Source organism: Neodiprion lecontei, chromosome 1 (genome assembly GCF_021901455.1).
Source record: "Neodiprion lecontei isolate iyNeoLeco1 chromosome 1, iyNeoLeco1.1, whole genome shotgun sequence".
NCBI lineage: Eukaryota > Metazoa > Arthropoda > Insecta > Hymenoptera > Diprionidae > Neodiprion > Neodiprion lecontei.
In genome coordinates, this window is record NC_060260.1 from 21,109,690 (window position 1) to 21,123,938 (window position 14,249).

General features: G+C 37.0%; 1 protein-coding gene and 1 long non-coding RNA gene across 3 annotated transcripts in view; both read right to left on the reverse strand.

The window, feature by feature from the left end:
- Positions 1-923: 923 nt before the first annotated feature.
- The window catches only part of LOC107223145 (UDP-galactose transporter senju), a 63,198-nt gene continuing 49,872 nt past the window's right edge, over positions 924-14,249 (reverse strand). For both annotated transcript variants that reach the window (XM_046731753.1, XM_046731744.1), the window contains exons 3-6: positions 5,775-5,821; positions 5,560-5,699; positions 2,288-2,440; positions 924-1,732 (exon numbers count right to left, since the gene is read on the reverse strand). In XM_046731753.1, the coding sequence (XP_046587709.1) occupies positions 1,235-1,732; positions 2,288-2,440; positions 5,560-5,699; positions 5,775-5,821 (838 nt within the window). In that variant the 3' untranslated portion in view covers positions 924-1,234. The remainder of the gene's footprint in view (positions 1,733-2,287; positions 2,441-5,559; positions 5,700-5,774; positions 5,822-14,249) is intronic.
- LOC124292961 lies at positions 10,377-12,852 on the reverse strand. Its single transcript, XR_006902914.1, has 3 exons — positions 12,793-12,852; positions 11,765-11,776; positions 10,377-10,387 (listed from the first exon to the last, which is right to left on the reverse strand). It is a non-coding gene; the product is annotated as an uncharacterized LOC124292961 (long non-coding RNA).

Below are 14,249 nucleotides of genomic sequence, written 5' to 3' on the forward strand. Positions count from 1 at the left end.
ATCTGACCTTAACGGGTCCACTTACGGAAAATCTAACACTCTCATCTTTTCTCCTGGTAACGATTTTGTTTTCTCGACAATTTATGCAATCAAATAAAAAAAGACATAAACACAGAAAATCAGATACTTAAAGAAATTGAGTTTTTTGTACAACTTTTCATACTTCGATTTCTTTTTTTTACTTCTCCACTCTTTCTTAAATTAGTTATTCTAAGGTTACAGTATAAAAAGCACACTACTCAACGCAGGTCTACCGAAGTTAGCCTGAGAGTTTAAAAAAAACAAAACACATAATAAATGACAAATAACATAAAGATGTATAAATAAAAAGATAGAAACGAAGAGTGAGGAGAAAAATATCCGTAAAATAAAATTGAGACGAGAGAGGTGTTTTTAAGGGGAAATATAAATATGTACAGAGGCCGGTGACGGTGTTAAAAATGTATAAAATAGATAGTGATTGAAGTCTTTCAATGCTCGGTTGTATATCTAGTTAAAATTTCTACCTGGCCAGGATTTCGCTTAGAATCACTATTGTCACACGTCTTATCCTATCGAGCTACGTAGATTTACTGACTCTTTCGACCCAAACTCATCTCTCTCTCTGCCTCTCTGTCTCTTCTCCTATTTCCAATATAAATCGTCATACCCCCTTCGAATCTCAAAACTTTCGTCTGAAGCATTTTTACATTGGATTGATTAAAATAAGACACGCTGTATATTTTATAAACCAAATTCATTAAATCAAATGATATACATTTTAATATAATGTGAAAAGAAAAAATATTATAAGGCACGAGCAGTATTTGTTCTTATAAAGAAATAATGCAAATCATACAACTAGGACAAACACTGCTTCGTAGAATTCTTTGTATCTTATACCATGAAATAAATAAATAAATAAATAAATATATACTATACTATACTATATTATGAAATTTTTATTGTTGTCTAATTTCAGTTATTATAAGATATAAATTAATTCATTGAAAAAAGGATCAACTAAGCAAAAAAATATGGAATTTGTTCAATATTTGGATAGTTATTATGATATAAGTTAAATTTCAACTCCTTACTAAGATTTAGCGACTTCTCCAGCAGAGTACTAAAAATTCGCCAATTTTTCTTGGTTTTCCACATATGTGACCCGGTTGTTAATAAATACTTTATTGATAAGTAGTCGCGGTCCCTAAATTATCTTACAAGTAACGTTTTCATAAAATTTAATCTAGACTCAAACCAACTGACTTTGTTTTGTGGAGAGTAATGATTCACTGTCAGATTCATTAGTTGTTTGAACTTTTGGATGCGTATTCTGCACTGGATTTTGAGAGTATAAGAATACGGAATAACTTACAACTGCGATGGCAACAACAGTATTGACATGAATCGGAATATTAAACAAGATCCAGCAGAGGATAGCAGTAAATACGAGTTCCAATGCACTGGCAAAGGTCTTCAAAATCGAATTCAAAGTTTGCAAGAAGAAGCTTGTTATTATACCCACAGCTGCATTATTTACTATAATTAAGATAACTTTCGGCTCAGTGAAAATGCTAAGACCGGTATGTTCAAAAACATCTGTCAGAATACCTTGGCCTATAAGAACTATAGCGTTGCAAAAAATACTATCGATGTACATGAACACATTTTGTACAAAAATGTTTATTCGAGCTCCATGACCCTTGAGTAAATATTCATTGTATACTCCAGCCAGACACGAACACAGCGCCTGAAATATGTGTAAAGTGGAATTGAGCTTCAACGACTAAAACTATGTTCTGGTAGAATCCAAAACTCAACTATCCGACGAAATACGAATCACAATTACCTTAATTGTATTTCAACGTATAGTGAAACAATAGTATAGAAATTATATCAATCCACGTGTCGATCGACAATTTCTGGACGACAATGCGGCCTACCATGCATGCTAATCAAGATGTTTTTTAGTCAAGGTATATGATACTCATGTATTCCCTTGTTGGATGAATTTTTACAACATTTTGTAACTCTATCTGTGCCTCATTTTTAAAACCATTGCAATCCTTCTCGCAACCAAATACACGGATGTCCAGCTCTTTCTATAGTTTAAGTAGTAAAATACTCTAATACATGATGAAACGTTTTAGAATTAAAATAATGTACAAAAGTTATTATTGAATAAATCAAAGTCCACCGACAACCTCGCCAATTATTAGATTTCAAATACTTTTTCCTTCAAAACATCGGTATCATATACCCTGCCGGTTCAATGTAAAAGTATTAGAAGGTAACTCAAGCATACCTGGATCAATATAAACAGGGCATTCATATTGAAATGCAAGCTCTTGAACATGCTGGAACCATATCCTATGTTGACGTGTTTGATCATACAGCCGAATGTTAAAAACATTAGTGAAATCCACTGTTTGGTTGATAACTGCTGTTTGAAGACCATCTAAATCAACAGTCAATCCAATGTTATTTTATGGAGTCATTCTTGAGGATACCACCTTACGAAAGTCTTTCAATCCGTTTATCTCAGAATTGTCATAATAAAAACATATAGCTTGCAATTAGTTTTAAAAAATTTTGTTGTTTTATTAATACAGTCGTAATGATTAACCCTTCATTACGCACGTTAGCTTTCGCAGTAACTATAGGCGCGTGGGGTCTTGGGAAACCACATTTTGTTAATGTAATATTTTCATCTGCAATACAAATAAAAGGTTTTATACTGGACATTGTATTCGTCTATCCGTCTGGCAATAACGATTTACGGGTTTTATATTTCAAATTCACTGATAATCATAAATAAACAATATTTGATGTCAGAGGTCAAGAAGCCTGAAAATTTTATCACTGTATATGATATCGCGAAAAAAACTATTTCTATGTATACACATGTTTTTTTAGCACAGTTGCTGAGACAAAGACATAAATAAATAAAATATTCCATGGCATTCCATTTTTTTAATAAACGAATACAGTTTTTATTAACTTAGAAGAAGCACATTTTTCGACCAACGGAAATGTACATGTAATGATAAAAACAAGCTTAATAAATATTTATACATTCCCAACTTTATGTTATTAATAACATCTTCAACTTTTGTTAAAATTTAAAACGGTATGTACTGTAACGTGGCATTTTTGATGCCCGTTACAAGGGGCTCCTTGAACCCTGGGCGGAACCAAAATTTAGGAATTTCCGAAATTGAGTCGCGAAGTTTTTGCAAAAGAGCGCCAGGACTAGAGTCACGCATCCGAAACTACGAGAGGGGACACCTTAGCGAATAGCGTAAGATATTTCAGGTTTTTTTTGTTTTTTTTATTTTTCGAGCTACAACAGCATCAGGCAAGAAGTCGACACCGAATTCGAGGAAATTGCGAAGTGGCGGACTAGCGACAATTGCAAAGAAAGGATGTCGAGGCTGCGGAGGGGGAGCCGACGCAGATCCCCGCATCGCGGGAATCCAAGGTGCACGCGATTCCCGCTGGAGGCCGACGCGCCGCAGCCTCTCCCCCTTCACCCCGCCAACAATTTACCAGCGAACTTGCGACGGACTGACTAGCGACGAGGGAGCACCACGCTCACCGCCAAGACGTCATGGAGCTGCGCGGAGGACGAGATTGCGATCTAGCTTCAAATTCTGCGCAGCGATGCTATCGGAGGTGCGCGTCGAGTTGCGCGATCGACGAAATCGATGACGGATCGATTATTGCGTATTCTTGTGAGTATGACGTCACGTGTGGGATGGCGTATCGAGATCCGTGTTGCGGCAGGTAGTAGGTTTTTGAAACCACTCTAGTTCTGGCGGTCGTGATAAGTAGTCACGTTTTGGGGAGTTTCGCGAAATAATGGAGTCGCCCAAAAATCGCGAGGGGAAGGAAAGGGGGTTGCAAGGATGTAGAAGGTAAGCGCTGCTTCTATCCCTGCGATTGAATTTCGAGCATAATTGCGAAAAGGCTTGCCGAGTACCGGATAGCCGTTTTGGATTTGCGTTGTAGAGAAGTACTCGAAATTCTTTTGCCGATTCTTTTGCTTGATGACCGTAGCCTGAGTACGCGTGTTAGAGTAGAGTAAATTTTGAGTTCCTGAGAAAGTTGAGTAGAGTCACGGGTTTTAGTTGAGTCTTTCTCGTTAGTGAAATCAAGTATAGCCGAATTTCGCTGTACCGGGTCGAGCCGCGTAATCGGGTTTTTTTTTTTTGTGTCACCTCTCGAGTAGGTCGGGAAGTGCCGAATTGGAGTGCTCGGATTAGCGGGTAACGTTTTGGAGGATTTTAAAAAGATTTGATTTCGGATGCGTTGCGATTGCGTATAGTTTAGGTTACGTTAAGTTGCGCCTGCATTGAGTTCCGTACCCGTTAGTTAAGATAATGTAGATCGAGTTGCGTTACCTTGAGCTTGTGTTTAGTTGAAGTTAAATGTAGTGGTGCTTGCGCTTAGTTAAGTTGCCGTTTAGTTAAGATAGTGTTTAGTCGAGTTGAGGTGATGTATAGTCGAAATTGCCGTTGCGTTGAGCAGCAGTTGAGACGAGAAGTTTGAGCATTGAGTTTTGGTTGCGTTTAAAATATAGTAACGTTTGCGGATTCGTTTAGATTTAGGGCAGCTCGCGGTAGCGTCGAAGCTCCGAGTCGGGTGAGATCTCGAGTGAGATTGAGGACGCCGTCTGTTCGGTAGCCCGACGGCGCACCGTCGAATAATTAGTTTTAGTTTCGTTTCGAGCAATAATCGCCATGGAGGACAAATGGCGAATTTGCAAATTGAGAATTGCGTATGAGGATTTTGTGATCGTTGAGTGACGTTTTAGTTAGGGAGCCGCGAGCTCATTAGAGTAAGAAATAGAGTAGGTTACGTGTAATTTTCTGTTTAATTTTAGGCTCGCGATGCGCGATTTTTGGATTATTTTTTTTTTGTTTTGTATCACCGCTATTGGGAAATATAAGATTTTATTTTACTTTTGTTAAATCGCGTGTGTATTTCGACTGTCTCTCTCTCTCTCCAAAAATTACCCCTCCCCTCTCCGCGGTACTGAGTTATCGAGCATATGCCCGAGGAATAGCGCATTAATGATTTCGAGGCGTGTTAATCACGCCAGGCGCCCAACAAAACTTTGCGATATTGTTTTAGATCCAGGGTACGTCGTGGACGCCAAATTATTGTGCACGCGGTAAGTTCTCGGTCATTTTCTCCGAGTGACCGAGGAGCGGGAAAAATCCACGTCACAATACAAACAAATGGATGTACGTTTAGTTCTGTACCAGAAATAATACTTACACCTGTGATTGACCACAATCAGTAACGCCGGTACACGCGAAGGGTCGGTATAGACCTCAGCGAAGTTTAGCGACTCGTAGCTGTGGAATAAATGGCGAAAACAGCATGCCAACATAGAAATGGCTGTATTGGATTCATAGTTCATATAGGAGGTACTGTTAATGGCAGCGCCAGCAAAAATTTTCGGAGCAGCGGAGACAAACATTAAAGACCTGGGATCTATACGGCCCCTACGCGCCTAATGAAGGGTTAAGAGTTACAGAGATATTTCTCTTAGTAAATAGTTATAAGTACCTGAAAAATAATCCCCGTGATGACAACACGAAATTGGAGTAAAAGATAATACGTTGTTGGATCAAAAGCAGCCAAATTTACAAAAGCCAAATTGTTGTAGAGGCAATATAAAAATGATGGAACCATATACAGCAGAAGTACTGAAACATGAAAACAATAATCAATGTAAATATATAATTTTTGAGCTTTAACCAATTAGTTTATGATCTGCTTACCTCTTTTATATTTCCTGATTTCTTGGACAAGTGAGATAATAGAGTGACTGAAAATCATAATTACAAAATCAGTTCTTTACAACTCCAGTATCTAAATTTATATGTGCAGACGATTGAAGTAGCATATGAATATTACTTTGATTGTAATTCGAACACAGACAAACACACGCATATCTTTTTATTTACAAACAATTGAAATTTTCCAATTACGGCATTATTCTGTTTTTGCTACGGTATTCTATCCCTTTTATTTTCTGAATCCAAAATCAACTCTTGAGGGTAGAGATTCTTATCTCTTGTGTGATACTACATGGGACTTCACAGGTTGATTGTAAACATAAAATTGTAAATGGTAATAAAACACGACAGCAAAAAAAAAAAAAAAAAAACGAAAATATTCAAGAATAAATATTTTGTTCCTTATACAGATTTATTATTTTCACGATTTCCGATTACCTCCATTTGTAATTTTTTATTGATATTTTATTTTAAAAGACATTAAAAATCATACTTATATCATACTAATTGTAAGTCATATCATATTAGATTTTTTTTTGAAATTTCGATAATTTTTTAAAAATCTGAAAAAATAGAAAGGATTGTTTACCTACGACAGGACCAGGCCAAAAATTTGTGAAATAAGTAGTAGTTTTTTTGAGAATTTTTCAAAAAAAATCGAAGCACACAACCAATGTATAAAATCAGATTCCAATCTAAATGGAAAACAATCTAGTGAATAATTTTCTAATATTTTTTGCATCAAATTAATGAAAACTTTATTGAAAAACACACAATTTCAGAAAAAAAATTCAAATTGATACAGTTTTGAAAAAGTGATGAGCATTTAAAAAAAATACAAAATTTTGACAAATTCACATCTCATAAGCGGCTGCATAAAAAAATTCGAAAAAATCACGGAGCTCTTTGTCACGGAGTGCAAAAAGGACAAAAAATTAGGATCAAATTAAAAATGTCAATTTCGATGGTAGGTTGGCATGGAATGCCCCATATATAGGTATACATGTTATGTACATGAAACCAACACTGCACCCCTGGATCCGCTTCCTCCCATTCGTTACCACCTGATAAATTGCAATAATTTATGTCCAACTATTATTTCTGTTATTTTTATTACATCAAAAAGATTTTTTATGAATTTTATGTACACTTGGGGACAATGAATCTGACACAGCTAATTTTTTACACTAGACGGTTATGTTGGCATCACAGAGAAACCTACAGCGCCATAGTCAGCCGAGCGCGAAACAAACTCAATCCCAGTAAACATAATATAACCCATGACCGTCGAATCTAACCTTAAAATACCGCGGGGATGATGACTTGTTAGATTGACACCACTGAACTTCAAGTTCAGTGATTGACACGTATCCTAAGGTTAGATTCGACGGCCATGGGTTACATTATGTTTATTGAAATTGAGTTTGTTTCGCGCTCGGTCGACTATGGCGCTGTAGGTTTCTCTATGATGCCAACATAACTGTCTAGTGTAAAAAATTAGCCGTCTCGGATTCATTGTCCCCATGTGTAGACTGACACGAACGAAGACTTGGATTTGTTATGTTGTGTTTATTTTTCTTGCCTCCGTTTCGGGCAATTTTAGTTATTCTTCAATCAATGGTTCAGAGGTTAAAATAACTGCTATATAAAAAAAAATTTTTTTTAACCATACAGTATGTTATAGTACATATATAGTATAGTGTTAAAGCTATGTCCTAAGTATGAACCGAACCATTTAGAGAGGAGACCGCAGCTATGTGATATACCGTACTTAACTGGACTGTTCTCGAACATCAATGTCCACGATGCTTTTGTACACCTACCAACCTAATCATACCATGACTCGAGTAATATTGTGACTAATTCTGATTTGACGACGCAAGAGAAACTATTATGTGAAACGCGACTACGACGATGAGATATGTAGGTTGTTCTGAGGTCAACAGAGCATAAAGAACACTCACGATTCTCTAGTAGTTCTCATCTCTGATATAGTCCAGACGAATAAGCTATAAAATTGACTGACTTCTATTCTGGAATAACGTAGTTTAGCCGATTTTTTTATAGGTTCATTAGAGACGGACGAACATATTTTCACTCACCCCCCAAAAAGTTAAGTCCGGGTTTGACCGTAACGATTGTTTAAACTTTTGAGATCCTATATTTTGTTAAATAACGTCTTTGTTATGGGTCATACACGAAAACTGTTCGAACAAAAGTTGTTCGTCTCATCATTTTCGATAAAACAAGCTGTCGTGAGATCAATTTCCTTTATTTGTTTAGTTGCAAAATGCAAAACGCCGTGGATAAAAAAATTTTACATTTTTTGTTATAAATTGATGAATAAACAACGTGTGGCTTTGAAACTCATGGTACAGGTAATATGAAATGTCTTCAAAACTATCGTGCAAGGCTTTTTTGGCTGTGTTATACATATAGTTGAGCAACAATCCGCAACAAGCCAAAATCCGTATATCGTCTGCCCTTTCTTATGTGATTGGCCCACGGGTTGTCAAAAAATCATGGAGTCAGTTCGTTACTAGTACTTTCCATAAATGAAAAAAAAAATGTTTATGCTCAAAAATCACAATTTTTGGGCGAATAGAAATTTTTTGCTTTTAAACAAATAGAGATATCTCCGAGAATATTCATATTATTGTGAATTTTATGATGAATTGTACTTGCTCTTCATTTTACGAGTAATTTAAAAAAAAAAACATGAATATCTTGATTAGAACCGGAGATAACGGTGTTTAAGTGTTATTTTGTTTATTGTTGTTGTAATTAATATTGAGGGGGAAAAACATATCAGCTATCTCTCAACACCCCAAGGCATCATCGTGAATTTTTTCAGATCTTTAGGTGCGTTGTATCTAGTAAAAAAAAATTGCTCAAAGTTCGTCGAGCGCCGTTAGTGGGAGGAATGAAGCCGGGCGGCGTGGTGGGGGGCTCGAGGCTTCGCGCGCCCGGCTGTTCTCACCGCTCAATTAACAAATCAATAACTCCGTTAATAATTATCGTAACACATTTTTTTGAATCTGTAATTAGATTTTTAATATTTGTAATATTTTTTTTCTTTTGGATTTTAGTCATATTCTTAGGAAATATTGCTATAAATAACTTTAGATATATAATATCTGTGAATTTTAAGATAAAATGAAATTAAAAAAAAACTTAATTACGGTGGTGTGAGTATGTATTAGGGTGATTCAAAAAAATCATCAGCTCTGTAAAGAGTTTCAGTCTAAAATGCAGGAATTCGACGTTCCTCGCAACCTTAACATAAGTTTAGACGATATGGACAGCCTTCTTTCTAGAAATATAATCACAGCGGCCAGAGAACTGGGAATGATCTCGTGGCAGGGGGGAACCTCGTTTGAAAAGTGCCGAAAAAATAAAGACTGTACTAGGATAAAGAGCCTGCTCAGAAAATCTCTAAAGATTTGTAAAAAATAAAAATCTGAAAAGCCACAGGTTGATGACTATCTAGTTCCTAAAAACCAATACAAGGAGGTATGCAAGCGCAGTGAAGAAGAATATACGGAAAAAATTATTAACGGAGTAGTGAACGCAAAAAATCCACAAGAATTTTGGAATTCGGTGAACAGGTACAGAAAAAAGCCGATGAAGGAGGCTGAGAGTATTAGTTTGAATGAATGGTGTAGTTTTTTTCGAGACTCCTACGAGGTTAACAGCCCGGTAACGGCTTCGACTCCTGAGCTCACCAATGGGGTTGAGCTGTTGGATTCTCCAATAAATTCAGATGAAATTTACAGAAGTATTGCTCATTGTAAGTTAAACAAGGCCCCTGGTATCAATTCGATTACAAACGAATTTCTGAAAAATCTTACTCCGAATTGGGTTTTATATATGAATGTAATATTCAATAGGATTATGATACAGAAAAGACTCCAAACAACTGGCCCTGTATACTAACTAAAATGCTGTATAAAAACAAAGGAGCAAATAGGGATCCAAATAATTACAGGCCAATTGCGCTTGTAAATAAAATTGTCAAATGCTTTACGTTTATTCTGAATAAAAGGATTGATGCCTGGTGCGACATCAATAATATTCTCCCCGAATGGCAGGCGGGTCTTCGGAAAAGAAGAAGTTGCTTACATAATATATTCTCGCTCAATTCAATAACTCAATTGCATATACAGAAGACAAGAGGCAAATTGCATGCGGTTTCTGTTGACTTTAAAAGCGCATTCCTGTCTGTAGATCACTCCATTCTCTGGGGTAACCTGCAAAGAAAAGGGCTTAGCACTAAAGTTATAAAAGTTCTTCAAAGCTTGTACTCGTCGGCAAATATCAGAATTGGAAATTCAGACGGGATTTCAGACCCTATTTAGATTACAAAAGGTGTATTGCAGGGTGAGATATTTTCCCCAATCCTCTTTTCAGTTTTTATTGCATTTTAGAAGATTTTCTGTTAAAAAAAAAGTATATTAGGGGAGTATCAATTACTCATTTAGTAGAAATTGTGTTACTTGCATATGCCGACGACATTGTCATTTTGGCCGAAAGCTATATTCATATGAAGAGAATAATCGAAGCCTTATATGAGTACTGTGTATTAAATAAGTTATCTGTAAATACCAAAAAAACGAAAGTAATTATTTTCCGAAAAGGCGGTCTCATGCATAAACATAAAGAAAAAAAATTCATGTTCGGGGATAGCTCTGTTCAATTGGTCAAAGAATACGTTTATCTGGGGGTGACCTTTTCCCAAACAGGGTCATATGAATCTCATACAAAAAAAATAGTTTCCAAAGCCAGAGCAGCATGCTCTTCTACAATAGCGTTAATACATAGATTACAGGCGAATTCTTGGAAAGTTTACGACGATTTATTCGGGGCGCTTGTACAATCAATATTATTATACGGTACAGAGGTGTATTCATTGAGGCATCTAGATAGTGTGGAAAAGATACAATTAGGTTTTTTCAAAAAACTCTTGAATTTACCTCAGTGCACACCAAGTTATGCGGTAAGAAGAGAATTGGGACTTAGTCAGTTTTCGTTCTTAGTCTTTAAGCAAGTCATAAGATGGATTAATAAAATTTTGAGAATGGAAGATGATCGATATCCGAAAATTTGTTTTCTTAGACAGCTACAATTAAGTTAGTACAAAGGTGCCCAGGATAATGCGAAATATAATTCGGTTGTATTAGTGAAGAAAATGTTCTTTGAACCAATTGACAGTCTAGACCTATGGAGTGAAACGTCACCAGGCGAAATAACGTTGCAAGAACCTGAACTATTAGAGAAATATAAGGAATACTTGAGCGATATGGATGGTGAAAAAGTAGCACAATCCTCGTCACTTATTATGTACAATTGGTTACAGGCTGAGAATCAGGTTCAAAAATATTTGAAAGTGTCAATACCTTTGAAAATATTAAAAGTTATCTGTCAATACAGGCTAGCGAACTCCTTCTACACAAGATTAATAGTCCACTCTAGGCATTACAAAATATCTAAACAAGGATACTGTAACTATTGCAGCGAAATTATAGATTTAGGTCACCTGACTGTTTCATGTAGAGAGCTATATTATAAAAGAGTTGGACTAAAATTACCTCTCTTAGAAAATGGATCGCTTGATATACATATAATTTTCTCTCTCCCAATAGATGTTAAAATATTGAGAAAGTTTCATGCTCTTATATGTTTTGCGCTTGCTCATTATTCAGTGTACTATAGCCAATAAGCGAATTTTAGTATAAAAAATAAATTGGAACTCTGTTGTACAAATATATTGTAAAATTTCGAAAAGAAGAATACAATAGACTACTACTACTACTATTACTACTACTAATAAACCACTCTTCCCTTCATAGAATCACTCATAAACAGCTAAGGCACGTCTGAGGCCAATACTTCAACAAGAACGACGAGCTAATTTTAGATGAGATTTATATATTAAGCTAATACCTGTCTATTTTCTATCTTTCGTACCGCACTACAAGAACCACCTCCCAGAACATCACTTGGAAAGAACCAGATATCGCAAAGCATAGGTCACGGACCGGGTTGACAGCGTCATACTGTCAGCCAGAGGACAGCCTATCTCAATCCAACTCCAGGTGGATGCCTGCAAGGATTGAGAACAGGGTGATGCTTGGTGCCAGGCGTAAGGTGCCAATACAGACCTCCAATGACCAGACTTATCGGCCAGGAGCCGAATCACCCAGATTAGCGCTACAGCCACTTGGATGCGTCGGCGACGGATACGCGACACTTATCAGCCAGGAGCTGAACCAGCCCTATCGCCTATTTCGCCGTCAGCCATCAAGTAAGAGCATGTTCGTCTGATGCACATGCCTCATCGAAGGATCGCAGCATGGTCGCCAAACCCGAGTAGCACGGGATGGGCCATGTCAGACTGGTGAGTTTTGGATGAGTGGCCCATATGGTAATCACCACCACCAGAACGTCTCGGTACAATGGTGCCGTAGGGCGAGTACCGAGCTGCGACCAATAATTCAATATATGTCAACGAGAAAGAAGATGGACTACTGCCCATCTTACCCGTTGACCCGTCTCACGTGACCTGCTAGCCCAATTAGCGCTCACACAAGACAAGGATATGTCACGTGACAGCAACACGCCGAAAATCAGCTGGGATCACGAGGAGCATCCCTCGATTCGGCACATTCTACGTTCAGTGCCTACGTTAGCTAGACGTGTTCCCGCTATTTATTAGTTACTTTTTCGTTATCGCACCCTTTCTAACTTGTTTCTCCTGTTACTTCAACTGTTCTCTACCTTATCTTATTTTCACATAAGTGAGGTTTTCTTTGTTATATTGTGCAGCCCGAAGTTACTTGCATCGTATCTTGACTTTATTTTTGACCTATTTTCTCTTTTATCTTTTCTCGCAGCTTGCGCTGCGTGGGCCACGTGGGCTCGTCCTTTACCTTATTTCTTATCTAATACCGCAAATAATTTCGCGACTAATTAGGTTACTTATTTAATTTGTAGTGACCACGGTCTTACATACAGGTCTTGCGACTCTGAGTTTCGACGTGGGCCTCTCAACGTGTCAAGCCGCTAGCGTCGCTGCGATCGAGGGATGCCCGGTGCGACAAGGACACGGTCTTGACCGTGTTGTGAACGAAACACGATACCGAACACGCACGTCAGTCGTCAAAGGCTTATTCAAACATTGTAGGTTATGTTGATGCATCCCTCGATCGCAGCTCCATCTGGATTTTTCTTCAATAGAGGAGCCACTCTCTACCATTGGAATTCTATTGAGTCGCAAGACCTGTATGTAAGACCGTGGTAGTGACTATTGCTTCCTTTCCTAATTTTGCTTCGCTTATCTAATATCACTGAATCGCAGCATCTTATTATCGCTTTGCTTATGCTTCAATAGTAATTATCTTATTACCTGCTTTATTTGATTAGCTGACTATTGTTCTTTGTAGTGATTGGTAAATTAATTAGCTTATGGGGCATTCCATGCCAAACCGACCTACTATCGAAATTGACGTTTTTTATTCCGTCGTAATTTTTTTATCTTTTTGTACTCTGTGAAAAAGAGCTCCATGATTTTTTTCGAATTTTTTTATCAAACCGTTCACGAGATATGAATTTTTCAAAAATTTAGTAGTTTTCTTTTAAATACTCATAACTTTTTCAAAAATGCATCAATTTGAATTTTTTTTTTCAAATTGTGTGTATTTTCATGAAGTTTTCGAAAATTTGATGCAAAAAAATATCGAAAAATTATTTACTTGATTTTTCTTAATTCATAGGTTAAATTCTGATTTTGAACATTGTTTGTATCTGTTACGGGGTAGATTGCGTAGGCTCCGATGAGCGGTAATCGGAGCTTACTCCACGCCCAGCCAAGGTGTTATTTGGCTATTATAGGGTCCGTTCACGTCGACTATGCACTCGCGTACTACTACTCCCAATGCAGGAAGTGAATGGAATAGAAAGGGATCGGTATTAAGGGAAGGTAAACGATTTAAAGTATATGATTGTTGATTAGTAGTCAATGCAACGGAGTCCGTCGAGGGAAAAGGGTATGGTCTTGGTTTAGGGGGATAGGTGTCTTGCTTGAGCACTAGGATGGATCTGCCTATTTTAGCGGGATATAGAAGGCAAGGTAGCCGCGAGTTACAGAAGAATCTGCTGACTCGCGGACGATAAGAGTAGACTACAGAGCGTAAGGTAACTAAGAGTGTGGGAAAGGAATAAGAAGTCTGGAGGACGTAATATATCCTTCGATTTTTTTTTGAAAAATTCTCAAAAAAACTACTTTCCATTTCACAAATTTTAAGCCTGGTCCCGTCGTGGGAAAACAATTTTTTCTATTTTTCAGAATTTTTCAAAATACTCGAATTTTTTTTTAATCAAACAACTTCAAGCATTATTTTCAATGTGTTATAGAAATTCTTATTTTCAATCTCAGTATGCAAAATAATTAGTATTTTT